Here is a 14,036-nt window from a genome sequence, read left to right as displayed (position 1 = left end):
GGCTCAGAGGTTTTGTGTACGGATGGGTTGGGGTTGGGACTAGCTCAAAAGTTCAGTTATGTGACACTAGAGTCACTTTAAAGGACAGTGCTAGGAAGACTAAAGTCAAGTTAGATAAACTAAAGGAAAATGAACCTAAATCCGCTCGTGAGCAAACAGAACACTTGAGACAAACCTTTTCAATAGAAAGGCGGATCTTAGCGCTCTGGGGAAAGGCTACCTCTGCCAGTAAAACAGCAGAACGCTTCCACCTACGCGAAGCAAGCACCACGACCGGAAGCAAGAGCCCGGATAAAGGCGGAGCTAAGCGTGCCGGATGATGCGTCACGGAGCGTGTGTGCGTCACGTCGCAGGGGGGGGTACGTCCGTGTTTGGTTTCCGGGCTACCGCCGCCACAGGCTGCAGGTGTGCGGACTCCTGGAGCCATGGGGACTCCTCCGGGCCTGCAGACCGACTGTGAGGCGTTACTCAGCCGCTTCCAGGAGACGGATAGTGTACGCTTCGAGGACTTCACGGAGCTCTGGAGAAACATGAAGTTCGGGACTATCTTCTGGTGAGTGCTTCTTGTCCACCACTCGCCTCTCTCTGCCCGCCGGTGGTGTAGGAAGTTGCCTCCCTCCCGGCGGTATTGCACTTGGGAAGGGCTGAGAAGAGCTGCAGTCCCCGAAGGTTGCCTCCATCACACCTGGACCTTCCCCTGTGCACAGGCCACGCGCTGTCTCCGCTCTATCTCACCGGGCCCTGATGGCTGTTGCGGCCTCCTCCCAAATAGGCGTCTCTACCTGGCCTCCCTTTTAAACGCTCTCCGTCTCCACTGCCTCCACCCTCACCCAGGCCACTGTCATTTGCCCTTCTTCAGTCTTGTTCTAGAGCCTCACGTTTAAAAACAAAACACACAGGCAAAGACAAAACCGTTCAAGATTGAATTAATCTTTCCTATAACAACCAAAATTGTCTCTCTCTCTCTTTTTTTTTTTTTTGAGACGAAGTCACGCTCTGTGGCCTGGGCTGGAGTGAGGTGGCGCGGTCTTGGTTCACTGCCATCTCCACCTCTCAGGTTCAAGCGATTCTCCTGCCTCAGCCTCCCGAGTAGCCGGGACTACACGCGCATACCACCACGCCCGGCTAATTTTTTGTCTTTTTAATGGAGACGGAGTTTCACTATGTTGGCCAGGCCGGCCTCGAACTCCTGATCTCGTGATCCTTGGTCTCCCAGAGCGGTGGGGTATTACAGGCGTGAGCCATCGCACCCAGTTAAAAGTTGTCTTTCAAAAGTGCAAATTTGATCATGTCACTTCCCGGCTTATTACTCTCTAGTAGTGTCCTTTGCCTTTGGGATAACGCTAGAATTCTCTGACTTGCCGTGACCATTCCTCAATGGCCTTGACGTATCTCTTCAACTTCGCCCGCCAGTCTCCTGCGTGCACTCACTTTCCTGCTCCAGCAGCCGCTTTTTTTTTTTTTTCTCGCCCTCCCCAGGCTTTTCCTAAGCCTGGAGCTTTCCCCCTCAACTTTCTATCTTGTTTAATCTACCTTATTCTTCACTCAGGATTAGGCTTAAATGACTTTCTCAGGGAAGTCTTTTTTGCTCTTCTAGATGAAGTATGCTGTTCGTGTATTTTTCCCCCCATGGCACCCTGTTTTTATTTTATCTCACCGCTTGCCACATTTTGTTGTAACAGTATAGTTGAAAAGGCAGTGTGGGAATGTTGTTAAGGGGATACGTTATGGAACCCGATTGGCTGCATTTGATTGCAGGGTCCACTGTGACTTGGGGCAAGTTACTTGAGTTTCCTTACCTGTAAAATAGAAACAATGATAAAACCTCATAGTAGTTGTGAAGATTAAATGAGCTGATGTATTAGAAGTGCATTCTAAGTGCTCAGTAATTTTTTTTTTTTTTTGAGACAGTTTCACTCTGTCACCCCAGGCTGGAGTGTAATGGTGCGATCTCCGCTCACTGCAACCTCCACCTCTTGGTTTAAGGTGATTCTCCTGTCTCAGCCTCGCAAGTAGCTGGGACTGCAGGTGCTTGCCATCATGCTCGGCTAATTTTTGTATTTTTACTAGAGACGGGGTTTTACCATTTTGGCCAGGCTGGTCAGATGTTCATTATTATTACCGTTTTAAAGTTTTCCTTTGACTAGACTGACCTATGTGAGGATAGTGACTCGATGAATCTGTTTATTTTAGCATAGTACATATAATATTGGAAAGGCTACATCACTGATTTTCTGAATGCGTTAAACCTTATGATTAAAACTATGTTTTTCTGAACAAAATGTAAAAACTCATTTTCTCTCTGCCAGTATAAACAAATTACCTTTGTAGTTTTTAAATTGCAAGGAATAGAAGCTGTTCATGGTAGTTAATGAAAGGAGAGGGACTAATTTTTTTTAAATGGCTGCTAAATGCAATGTATTTATAGCTTTATTTATTGCATAAAACAGTTGTAAAAAGCAGGTATAATTATCCTTGTTTTATAGATGAGGAAATTAAGGCTTAAAGGGGTTAAGTAATTTCTCTACCCTTACGAAGATAGGGGATGGTAGAGCAGATGTTGAAAACTATGTATGGGGATGGTAGAGCAGATGTTGAAAACTATGTGTCTACTTGTTTATAAAATCCTATTATTTAACTGTACCGCTTCATGGGGGAAAAATGCATTTAAGGAAAACTTTGCTAAAAATGTAACATTTATATTTTCCAGTAGGGTAAACCTAAAATGAAAAAAGAAGCAGGAATCACTAAAGGAGTGGGGAATTTTCTGAGAAATTACTTTGGTTACCATTATTAGAGTAGGTATTTTGTATTCTTTTCATATATTCATTGTTATTATTATTATTATTATTATTATTATTTGAGATGGAGTTTCACTCTTGTTGCCCAGGCTGGAGTGCAATGGTGCGATCTCAGCTCACCACAACCTCTGCCTCCCGGGTTCAAGCGATTCTTCTGCCTCAGCCTCCTGAGTAGCTGGGATTATAGGCATGCACCACCATGCCTGGCTAATTTTGTATATATATATATATATTTTGTAGAGATGGGGTTTCTCCATGCTGTTCAGGCTGGTCTTGAACTCCCGACCTCAGGTGTTTTGCTCTCTTCGGCCTCCCAAAGTGCTGGGAGTACAGGCATGAGCCATAGTGCCCGGCTGTATATTTATTATTTGAAAAGCCAAAATATCCTTCTACTACCTGCTTTCCCCCACCCCAACGTTGTAATCAGATATAATAGAGCCCCAGCTTATGGCTGCAGGGCTCATGTCTTTATTGTTTGTTGCTGTTTTTAAAGTAAAAGTTCTATATATTTGTTTAGTGTACCAGTCACTTGCATCAATACTTTGAGACATTCATTTTAGCCGAGGTCTTATTTAAAATCAGACATTTTTTTTTTAATTCACTAATTTCAGGTCTTAAGTAGAAATCTATAATATGCACAAATGTGCCTTCATTGTTTTATCCAAAGTGGTACGAAGGCTGTTACATTGACTTTTTTTAAGGCCTTGGTTTTTTTGTTTGTTTTTGTTGTGTTTTTTTTTGAGACAGAGTCTCACTTTGTCACCTAGGCTTGAGTGCAGTTGCGCAATCTCAGCTCACTGCAACTTCTGCCTCCCTGGTTCAAGCTATTCTTCTGAATAGCTGGGATTACAGGCATGTGCCACTACGCCTGGCTAATTTTTGTATTTTTAGTACAGACAGGGTTTCACCATGTTGTCCGGGCTGGTCTCGAACTCCTGTCCTCGTGATCTGCACGCCTCGGCCTCCCAAAGTGCTGGGATTACAGGTGTGAGCCACCATGCCCGGCAAGGCCTTGTTTTTTAAAAAATTTTTTATTAACACAGCAGAACAGTTTCAGATAGTTTATTCATTATGTTATTTATGTCCACAGAAAATATATGTGAACCTCAAAAATTTGAGACAGGTCTTAGTTAATTTAGAAAGTTTTTTTGCTAAGATTGAGGAAGGGCCCGTGACACAGCCTCAGGAAGTCATGAGGGCATGTACCCGAGGTGGTCAGGGCACAGCTTGATTTTATACATTTAGGGAGACATGAGACGTCAATATATGTAAGAAGTACATTGGTTCAGTCTGGAAAGTGGGACAATTTGAAGGAAAGGCAGGAAGACTGGAACTGAGCAGGGAGCTTACTGGTCACAGATAGGTGTTACACAAATAATTATATTTTTCTGGGTTTCTAATTAGCCTTTCCAAAGGAGGCAGATGTTTATCTCAGTGAGCAGAGGAGTGACTTTGAAACCACGGAAAGCAGGTTTGCCCTAAGCAGTTTCCAGCTTGAGTTTTCCTTAGTGATCTTGGGTGCCCAAGATATTTTCTTTTCACATATATGTCCTATGTGATTTCATTGATTGATTGCCAAGAAAGCCTTGTTGCTCTCTTGGATGTTTGAACAAAGCTTTTGGTTGTATGCTAGAGTATGCTGTTTTAGCCTGCTCCTCCTTTCTTCTGATGAGCTTGCAGTGCTCTGGACATTTAGGAGTGTGGGTTACTTTGTGCTGTTTCTCTAACTTTTTCACCTAGGCTTCCCAAGGACAAAGGAGATTTAGTGCAAATCCCTAAAAGTGTCGGAGAAAAGGTTCATTATATATTAAAAATGCATATAGTTCCGTAACATAACAATGATTATTTTAAGATGATGTGTTTTAAATATTTAACCAGTAATAATTTGAAACTGCTTCCATCTTGCTTTCCAATTTGGCAAGTAAAGTTGATGTTTTTGGAAGATGCATCATGTTTACCTAGTTGTTGCCTGTGCCTTGGTGTAAAATTATCTCTTTGTGCTTGAATCATGAAACAATCGGATATGAGATCCTCATCAAATTATTAGTAACTACCGTTTAAACAAGTATATGCTTCTGGCTTTTATTCATTATTTATTCACTTAATGAGTCGTCATATATTTTCTCTTTGTTTATTAGTGGCAGAATGAGAAATTTAGAAAAGAACATGTTTACAAAAGAAGCTTTAGCTTTGGCTTGGCGATATTTTTTACCTCCGTATACCTTCCAGATCAGAGTTGGTGCTTTGTATCTGCTATATGGATTGTATAACACCCAACTGTGTCAACCGAAACAGAAGGTAATACTTAGTTATTTTTCCTTAGCAGAAATGTAAAACAAGTACCATATTTGTATAATAAATATTATCTGATTAAATATGATTTAAATAGAAATGTCAGTATTTTAGTAATAATAGTATGTTTGTGAAAAAAATTTAGTACAACTGTTCCCCCCACCGGTTGCAGATCAGAGTTGCCCTGAAGGATTGGGATGAAGTTTTGAAATTTCAGCAAGATTTAGTAAATGCACAGCATTTTGATGCAGCTTATATTTTTAGGAAGCTACGACTAGACAGAGCATTTCACTTTACAGCAATGCCCAAACTGGTATGTTGCCTAAAATAATTTGTCTTTTTCAAAATGTAGAATTACACTTTATTGTCCATAAAACCTCTCAATTTACAGAAACTGGAATGAGTATTGATAGTGTTCAAGACTTGTAGCTGCTTTTAAATAGGAAAAGTATTTTCTATTTTCTACGTTTTTTTCTGCAAACAAAAATTTAGCTGTTGCTTTTAAATGCATTGTGTCTGGATGCCACATATTAAGTGAATTGTTTTGAGAGGAGATTAGATTTGGCATCTGCATTTGCTCATGTCTCAGACGTCAGAGGAGGTTACTGAAAGAGGTACAAAATTGTTAAAAATTCTTTGGTGAAAAGTTGAAACTTCTAATAAAGTGTTATTTTTTAAATCTTGTGACAACTGAGACACGAGGTTGGAGGAGCACTAGTTCTGGTTCTGCCATTAGCTGGCAATTTCTACTTATCTGAATTTGTAGGCATGTGGCATGGCATCTAAAAGGATAGTTAAGAAGTCTAATAGTCTCTGGAACGAGAATATTTAACAAATGTACCCATACAGCTGCTTTTGTTTTATCTGTGTTTACTTACAGACAATTTTTAGTGCTGGTGTATATTTCAGTACTTAAAAAAAAAAAACTTTAAAAGAAACTCATTTTAAATGGCATGTATTATTACATAGCTATCATATCGGATGAAGAAAAAAATTCACCGCGCTGAAGTTACAGAAGAATTTAAGGACCCAAGTGATCGTGTGATGAAACTTATCACTTCTGATGTATTAGAGGTAAATTTGCTTTTGTGCTCTTGCAAGTTTTTAAAAATTGTTTTATTGCCAGCTACATGTTGAGGTTATACCTTAATCTGTTGGATACTGACTTTTCTAATGATTTTAACCATCTAGAATGCTATTTCTCTAGAGTATCAGAAATAAAATAGCCTAAATATATCAAGAGTTACAAATCTTGAAATACTGTGAGAAAAAAAAGTTATATAAGACTGGACTTAGACTGAGGATATGTGAATTCAGTTTTAAGACCACCTTTTTTGTTTGACTTTAATTAGGTCATAAAACATGAGTTTAAAGTGACTTTACTTACTTTTTAAAAAAACAATATGCATGGTGGGACGCGGTGGCTCACACCTATACTTTGGAGGCCGAGGTGGGTGGATCAAGAGTTTGAGACCAGCCTGGCCAATATAGTGAAATTCCATCTCTACTAAAAATACAAAACTCAGCCAGGTGTGGTGGCAGGCACGTGTAATCCCAGCTACTCGGGAGGCTGAGGTAGGAGAATCACTTGAACCCTGGAGGTGGAGGTTGCAGTGAGCGTCACTGCACTTCAGCCTGGGCAACAGAGTGACACTCCATCTCAAAAAAGAAAAACAAAATCCAACATGCATTTATATCCTAAGTTCCTGTTTTAACCCTTATTTTAAAACCCACCATTGAAAATAGTGAGTCTATTTTGATAATATATTTTGGTGTTTTGTTTGAGTGTACATTATTGAGAAAAATCTTTTGCATGGTTAAGTAGTGTTACATATCTTTTAAAACATGAGTAGAAAAGCATGGCTTTGAGGTTAAAACAATATCTCAGTGCAGGGTTACAGGCTTCTAAATCAATGATATTTCAAAAGAGCATATAGAGAGGAAAGGAGGGGGTAAGGGGACACCTTGGTCATGCTTTTAAATTTTCTTAAAGCCTAAACGTCCCCCTCATTAATATTAGGATTATAATCTTTATTTCATTCGGTTATTGTGAGAATTGAAATGAGGTAATGCCTCAACAGTGCTGAATTGTATATGACACACAGTTGACCCTTAATAAATGTTAATTCTTTTTTTCCTCAGCCCTATTCAGTCTTTTCCTGTATTACTATTGAAAGAGGGATCAAATCTTAGATTTACTCAGATGTTTGTTTATATGCCCCTATGTTTTTGTTTTTGTTTTTTTTTCCCTGATGCAGGATCTTACTCTGTCGCCCAGGCTGGAATGTTGTGGCATGATCTTTGCTCACAGCAACCTCTGCCTTCCAGGTTCAAGCAATTCTCGTGCCTCAGCCCCCTGGAATTACAGGTTTGCACCACCATGCCCAACTAATTTTTTCTATTTTTAGTAGAGATAGGGTTTTACTGTGTTGGCCAGACTGGTCTTGAAATCCTGGCCTCAAGTGATTCACCCACATTGGCCTCCTGAAGTGCTGTGTTTACAGGTGTGAGCCACTGCACCCGGTCACTCCCATGTTTTAATATCATCAGCCTTCCTTTGAAACTTGAAGAAAGGAAGTGAAAATGAGTCTCACTGTGTCACCTAGGCTGGAGTTCAGTGGTGCGATCTCAGCTCACTGCAACCTTTGACTCCCAGGTTCAAGCAATTCTCCTGCCTCAGCTTCCTGAGTAGCTGGGATTACAGGTGCCCACCACCATGCCCTGCTAATTTTTTTGTATTTTTAGTAGAGACAGGGTTTTACCGTGTTAGCTAGGATGGTCTTGCTCCCCTGACCTCGTGATTCTCCAGCCTTGGCCTCCCGAAGTATGGGGATTACAGATGTGAGCCACTGCACCTGGCCAAGAATGGATTTTTATAAATCTTTGTGTAGAGGAGAAATAGAAGGCAAACAGACCTGACTGCCTGAACTTTAGGAGAGTACCATGAGAACTGAGAGTTGAAAAAGTTTGAACTAGCAATTATGGAGAATGGAAGAGAGATTTTGGGATGCCAGAAAGAATTTGCTGAGAAATGCTGATGTGAATCATGAAGAGAGGCACAGGACATTTTCAAACAGCAAGGCATTATTCTTATCAATATTCTTTCTTTCTTTTTCTCCTCTTTCTATCTCTTTTCCCTTCCTCCCTCTCTTCCTCCCCTCCTCCATCTCTTTCTTTCTTTTTCTTTCTTCTTCATTTTTTTTTTTGAGATGGAGTGTAGCTGTGTTGCCCAGACTGGAATGCAGTGGCGCAATCTCGGCTCACTGCAACCTCTGCCCTCCTGGGTTTAGCAGCCTCCTGAGTAGCTGGTATTACAGCTGCCCATCACCACACCCAGCTAATTTTTGTATTTTTAGTAGAGATGAGTATTGGCTAGGCTGGTCTCGAACTCCTGATCTTGTGATACACCCGCCCTTGGCCTCCCAAAGTGCTGGGATTACAGGCATGAGCCACTGTATCTGGCCTATTCTTAGGAATATTCTAATGAAAAGAGATTATTTGAACCCAGTTGGTTATAGTTTCTTTTTTCTCTTTTTTAATTTTTGAGGCAGGATCTTGCTTCATCACCCAGGTTGGAGTGCAGTGGTGCTGTCGTAGCTCACTGCACCCTCATCTCCTGGGCTTAAGTGATCCTCCCAGCTCAGCCTCCTGAGTAGCAGCTGGAACTATAGGCACACACCACCATGCTGGCTAATTTTTTAAAATTTCTTGTAGAGGCAAGGTCTTGCTGTGTTGCCTACGCTGGGCTTGAACTCCTGAGTTTGGGTGATCTTCTCATCTTGGCCTCCCAAAGTGCTAAGATTAGGCATGAGCCAAGATACTTGGCCAATTATAATTTCTCACTGTTGACTAGTTTGGTGGTAGAATGTAAATATTTTTTCAATATATCTTTTTCAATGTGGTTTTTCATTCTAAGCTCTTTTAAGCTGGGGTAATGCACAAAGGTCTACTCTTGTAGAGTGAATAGAGAAGAGGATCAGAAGAGTCAGGCTATGAAATGCCTATACCTGGAAGCTTTTAGGAATGGAATAGTTTGTGAGGTTATCCTGGCTCTGTGTCAGATCTCTGGCTTGTGACATAGTTGCTTTGAGAGCTTTGTCCCTTGATACTGCTGGCTCTATTTCTCTTGTCCTAGCATAGCCTGGGATCCATTCTCACTGATAATTCTTAAATTTAATACTTTCTTCTTTTCCTTCTACTGCTTGCAACTGCTATTAAGTCTTCATGTCAGGAGATCTGAATTCTGGTCATGATTCTGCCACTTGTTCTAGTTTTGTGGTTAAAGAGGCATAATAAAACGAAAAGAACAGGATACTGAATCAAAACATTTGTTTTCTAATTCTAGCTCTCTGCTATGTAAGTAGGACCTTGAGCAAGTTATCTCATTTCTGAGTCTATTATACAGTTATACTAATTATGATGTTTATAATAATGGACATTGTGTGTTGAGTACTCACCATGTGCCTGGAACTATGCCAGATGTTTTATGTATGTTATCTCATTAATTGCCATAGTAACCCTGCAGAGGAGGTGGTATTTTCCCAGTTTATTATTTTTTTTTTTGAGACAGAGTTTTGCTTTTATTATCCAGGCTGGAGTACAGTGGCGCGATCTCAGCTCACTGCAACTTCCACCTCCTGGGTTCGAGGGATTCTCCTTCCTCAGCCTCCTGAGTAGCTGAGATTACAGGCACCTACCACCATGGCTGACTAATTTTTTGTATTTTTAGTAGAGACAGGGTTTCTCTTGTTGGCCAGGCTGATCTCAAAAACTGAGGACAAGGGTGACCTCGGGTGATCTGCCCACCTTGGTCTCCCAGAGTGCTGGGATTATAGGCATGAGCCACCATGCCTGGCCCCAGTTTTATAACCAAGGAAATAGGTTTAGAGAAGTTAAGTAGTTTGTATAAGGTGAGGTACAATAAGGTACACTGAGTTCGAATGTCCGAGTCTGTAAGGCTTCAAAGTTCATGCACTTTCTTTTTTCAAATTATTACTGTTTTTAAGAGTGGAAGTCTTGCTATGTTGCCTGAGTTGTTCTTGAATTCCTGGGCTTACGCCATCCTCATGCCTAAGCCTTCTGAGTAGCTTGGACTGCAAGTGCACACTACTGTGCCTGGTTTCTTTAATTTTGTATACAGCTTTACATTATACAGAATACTTTCTCGTGTATAAGCTTGTTTAATACTTAACAGTGGTGGTTTTGTTCATTTTGTAGAAATGTGAAACGATTCTTAGGTTGAGGGACTTGCCCATTGTCATACATTGAGCAAATGATGGAACTCAGACTCAAAAACTAGATGTGACTGGTGGTCTTTCCCCTGTATTATATTGCATGGAGTGAAATACTGAGCATACATCCAATGTAAACTGTAAAGAGTTAGGGGCTCTTCAGGTCTGGACACTTTTTTCTCATTGCAGACCCTGCACATGGGAGCACTCACCACTACGGATCAGTTTCTCATTTCTTGAACAGGTGTTGATTCTACCAAAATCTAGAAATGAATTGAGTAGTCTGAGTTAGGAATGACTTAGATGTGGCAATGTCCATCTATGATGGAAGTGTCAGTAGTTCTTTCCTGATCTGAGAGCCAGGTCCCTATGTCAGATTTTCTTAAGTCCACCTGTATTTTGCTGTCTTTTTTCCTAACCCCATAGATCTGCACATTTGGCTCTAGATTTTTGGAGGAAGAAGATCTGATTTATAAATAATGCCACAAATGGTGTCATAAATTACCCTTTATTTCTTTCCTTCTTCCTCTTTTTTTTTTTTTTTTTTGACAATAAAGTCTTGCTCTGCTGCCTGTGCTGGAGTACAGTGGTGGTCCAAATTCTGTTCACTGAAACCTCTACCTCCCTGGTTCAAGCAGTTCTTCTGCCTCAGCCTCCCAGGTAGCTGGGATTACAGGTGCCTACCCCCACAACTGGCTAATTTTTGTATTTTAGTAGAGATGGGGTTTCACCATGTTGGCCAGGCTGGTCTTGAACTCCTGACCTCGTGATCCACCTGCCTCAGCCTCCCAAAGTGCTGGGATTACAGGCATGAGCCACTGTGCCTGGCCTACCCTCTATTTCTTTGAACCCTGAATCTTATTACTGAAGTAATGGTGAAGCTTATAGGGGCAGGCTTTGCGATTTCTCTGGAGGGTTGGATGAGAGTCGTTACATAGGAATTTCCAGCAAAGCATAAAGGACTATGTAAATATTCTTGATGTGACAATATATAAAGACATCTTAGTTATCAGTAGTGATATTTAATGATATGTCATGCTACAAGTAATTTGTGTGATATCCTAGAAATGGAATTGTATATTTACCGGTTATTGTTTCTCCAGTGTCTTCCCATAAGTGTATCTTAATGTTTGTTGAGTTTAAGTCAATAAATCCAAACCTCTGGAATCCATACCTCTGTATTAATGAAGTTGTACTATTTTGCTTGCATAATTATGTTATTTTCAATATATTGTAGCATGTTATTCCTTGTCAACTGGAAGTCACTTTGGAAGGTGACTGTTTTGTGTTGGTTTTGCCTTTTAGTTTCTCCTCAAAAAGTGAAATAAAGGGCTTATCTTTTTGCTTTTAGGAAATGCTGAATGTTCATGATCATTATCAGAACATGAAGCATGTAATTTCAGCTGATAAGTCTAACCCAGATAAAGCCCTCAGCTTGATAAAGGATGATTTTTTGGACAATATTAAGAACATAGTTTTGGAGCATCAGCAGTGGCACAAAGACAGAAAGGTATGTAATCACTTGTTTGGTGCCTCACTATTGCATTATGCATGAATGTTTATCCATGGATGGTAATGCTGAGAGGCAGCCTGGCTTTAGAGGCTGTAATCCTGTGAAGCTAAGATTTAGATGGCTTGGGTTTTCTTGTTCCACTTTTGCCATTTATTAGGTATGTGATGTTATTTAACCTTACAGATGTGTGTGTGTGTGTGTGTGTGTGTGTGTGTGTGTATGTGTGTATATGTGTGTATATGTGTGTCTATATATTTTTTTAAATAGAAGAGTAATGTAATTTTGTTATACAACAGATTTATTACAGTCTTTATAATTTGGCATTTTCTAGGGGTTGCACATTGTCAGTCTTGGGGTGAAATCCTGCACACAGATATGTTTTGTTGGACATAGTGTTGATTCTAACATTTAAAAAAATTTTTGAGTTAATTACCAACTTTTAAGCATTTTTAAACTTCATCTAAAATTCTAGACGTACAACTTTCCTTAAAATTCAGAAGGATTTCACTTAGCTGCATGACAGCAGAGACAGTGGGACCTGAGTGGTGGCTTTTCCTATTGTGATAGGGCAGGTGTTTTTCTGTTTACACATTGTCTGCCTGGTGTGGTTTATCTTTTTGCAAGTCTCATCAACACAGATCGTCAACTTAGTTTATTTAACTGACGGTATTGATGCTAGAGCTACCCATATTTCCCATTAGCCTTTTCAGCTAGAGAAACTTTTTTACCCTGGAAACCTAAAAGCTAGCCTTTTGAAATTTACTTTTGAAACAGTTACTCCATCTTATTTTAGTAAATACTTCCAGGAAAAAAAAAACTTTTTTAAAGGAAGCAATTTCTGATTACTTACTATGTGTCTTGATAATGTTTTGGTGTTTTCACAGATGCCACACAGGTGTTATGTATATATTGTCTTTCAGAAAGATTTCTTGCCACTTTTTCACTTTCTATTATATAAAGGAAGCTGGCTCAAAACTTAATTTTAGAAAAGATAAACAAGGAAACTGATAAGAAGATGATAGTCTTGGGAAAAAGAAAATAACTTTATTCCTCTGCATTTATTTTAATGAGAGATGCCAAGTTTTAGAATGTTTGAATACTTTTAAGTCCTACAAATGAATTAGGCATTTAATATAAAAATGTGTTAGTATTCTTTGTATGCATATGTACAAGGCCTTGCTGTGTCACCCTGGCCGGAATACAGTGGCATGACTACAGGTCACTGTAGCCTCGACCTCCCCTGCTTAAGTGATCTACCCACCTCAGCCTCCTGAGTAGCTGGGTTTGCAGACATATGCCACTGTGCCCAACTGATTTTTTTATTTTTTGTAGAGAGAGGGTCTTGCTATGTTGCCAGGGCTAGAACCAGCTTAACTTTAAATTTTTTTGTAGAGATGGGGTCTTGCTATGTTGTCCAGGCTGAATTGGAACTCCTGGCCTCAAGCAATCATCCCACCTCAGCCTCCCAAAGCATTAGGATTACAGAATTAGCCACCATGCATAGCCAGGATTCTCTTTTAATAGGTAAACTCTGTTCAAAGAGTATTACTAGGACCTCTGAAAACCTGAAGGAAAGGAAAATAAGCCAGTTTTCTTACTACCACATAAAGTTCACACTGTCTTTCATTAGTTAGGAAGATTTAAGCAATTTAATGATGAATTGTAGAATATTTTGTAACCTGTGATCTTAATGTTAGGTTGTATATACCGTACTGCAATAATGTGAATGATCTTTTAGTTTTTCATTTATTAAAAGTAATGGATTCTCACTCTTCTAAAATTGATTTGCAATTAAATTGAATTGTAAATTTGTGTATGTGTGTGTATGTATCTTTTTTGCTCTTTCAGAATCCATCCTTAAAATCAAAAATTAATGATGGAGAGGAAAAAACAGAAGGAAATTCACAAGAAACAGAGGTCAGAAAACTTTGCAATTCATATTATGTATGGCTGTGATTCTGTATACTAAGCATTGTAACCCATTGTAAGTATATAAGTATTATAAGAAATTTAAGAGAAAATTCTGAATCATGGTTCTGTGAAAAGCTAGTTTGTTCTTTACTGGAAACCTTGTGGAGGCCACATCAGGTGTAGGTTGGGAGAGAGGATGATAATAGTTTTCTGCAGGGAAAGGAAAGGTTGACTATGGAAGGTGCCCTCAGTTTGTGGAGGGTCGGGATAAAGCCTTTGTAATAAACT

At 39.8% G+C, this 14,036-nt stretch overlaps 1 protein-coding gene across 2 annotated transcripts in view; it reads left to right on the top strand.

Moving 5' to 3' along the window:
• Positions 1–362: 362 nt before the first annotated feature.
• The window catches only part of SNAPC1 (small nuclear RNA activating complex polypeptide 1), a 35,536-nt gene continuing 21,862 nt past the window's right edge, over positions 363–14,036 (top strand). Inside the window, exons 1-6 of one of the 2 annotated variants that reach the window (XM_003924411.4) lie at positions 363–553; positions 4,940–5,099; positions 5,266–5,406; positions 6,063–6,167; positions 11,676–11,834; positions 13,686–13,754. In XM_003924411.4, the coding sequence (XP_003924460.1) occupies positions 426–553; positions 4,940–5,099; positions 5,266–5,406; positions 6,063–6,167; positions 11,676–11,834; positions 13,686–13,754 (762 nt within the window). In that variant the 5' untranslated portion in view covers positions 363–425. The remainder of the gene's footprint in view (positions 554–4,939; positions 5,100–5,265; positions 5,407–6,062; positions 6,168–11,675; positions 11,835–13,685; positions 13,755–14,036) is intronic. The other variant, XM_010335139.3, reaches the window with a different exon arrangement.

This window comes from Saimiri boliviensis, chromosome 2, assembly GCF_048565385.1.
Source record: "Saimiri boliviensis isolate mSaiBol1 chromosome 2, mSaiBol1.pri, whole genome shotgun sequence".
NCBI classification, from domain to species: Eukaryota; Metazoa; Chordata; class Mammalia; order Primates; family Cebidae; genus Saimiri; species Saimiri boliviensis.
This window is presented reverse-complemented; position numbering and strand designations above follow the sequence as displayed.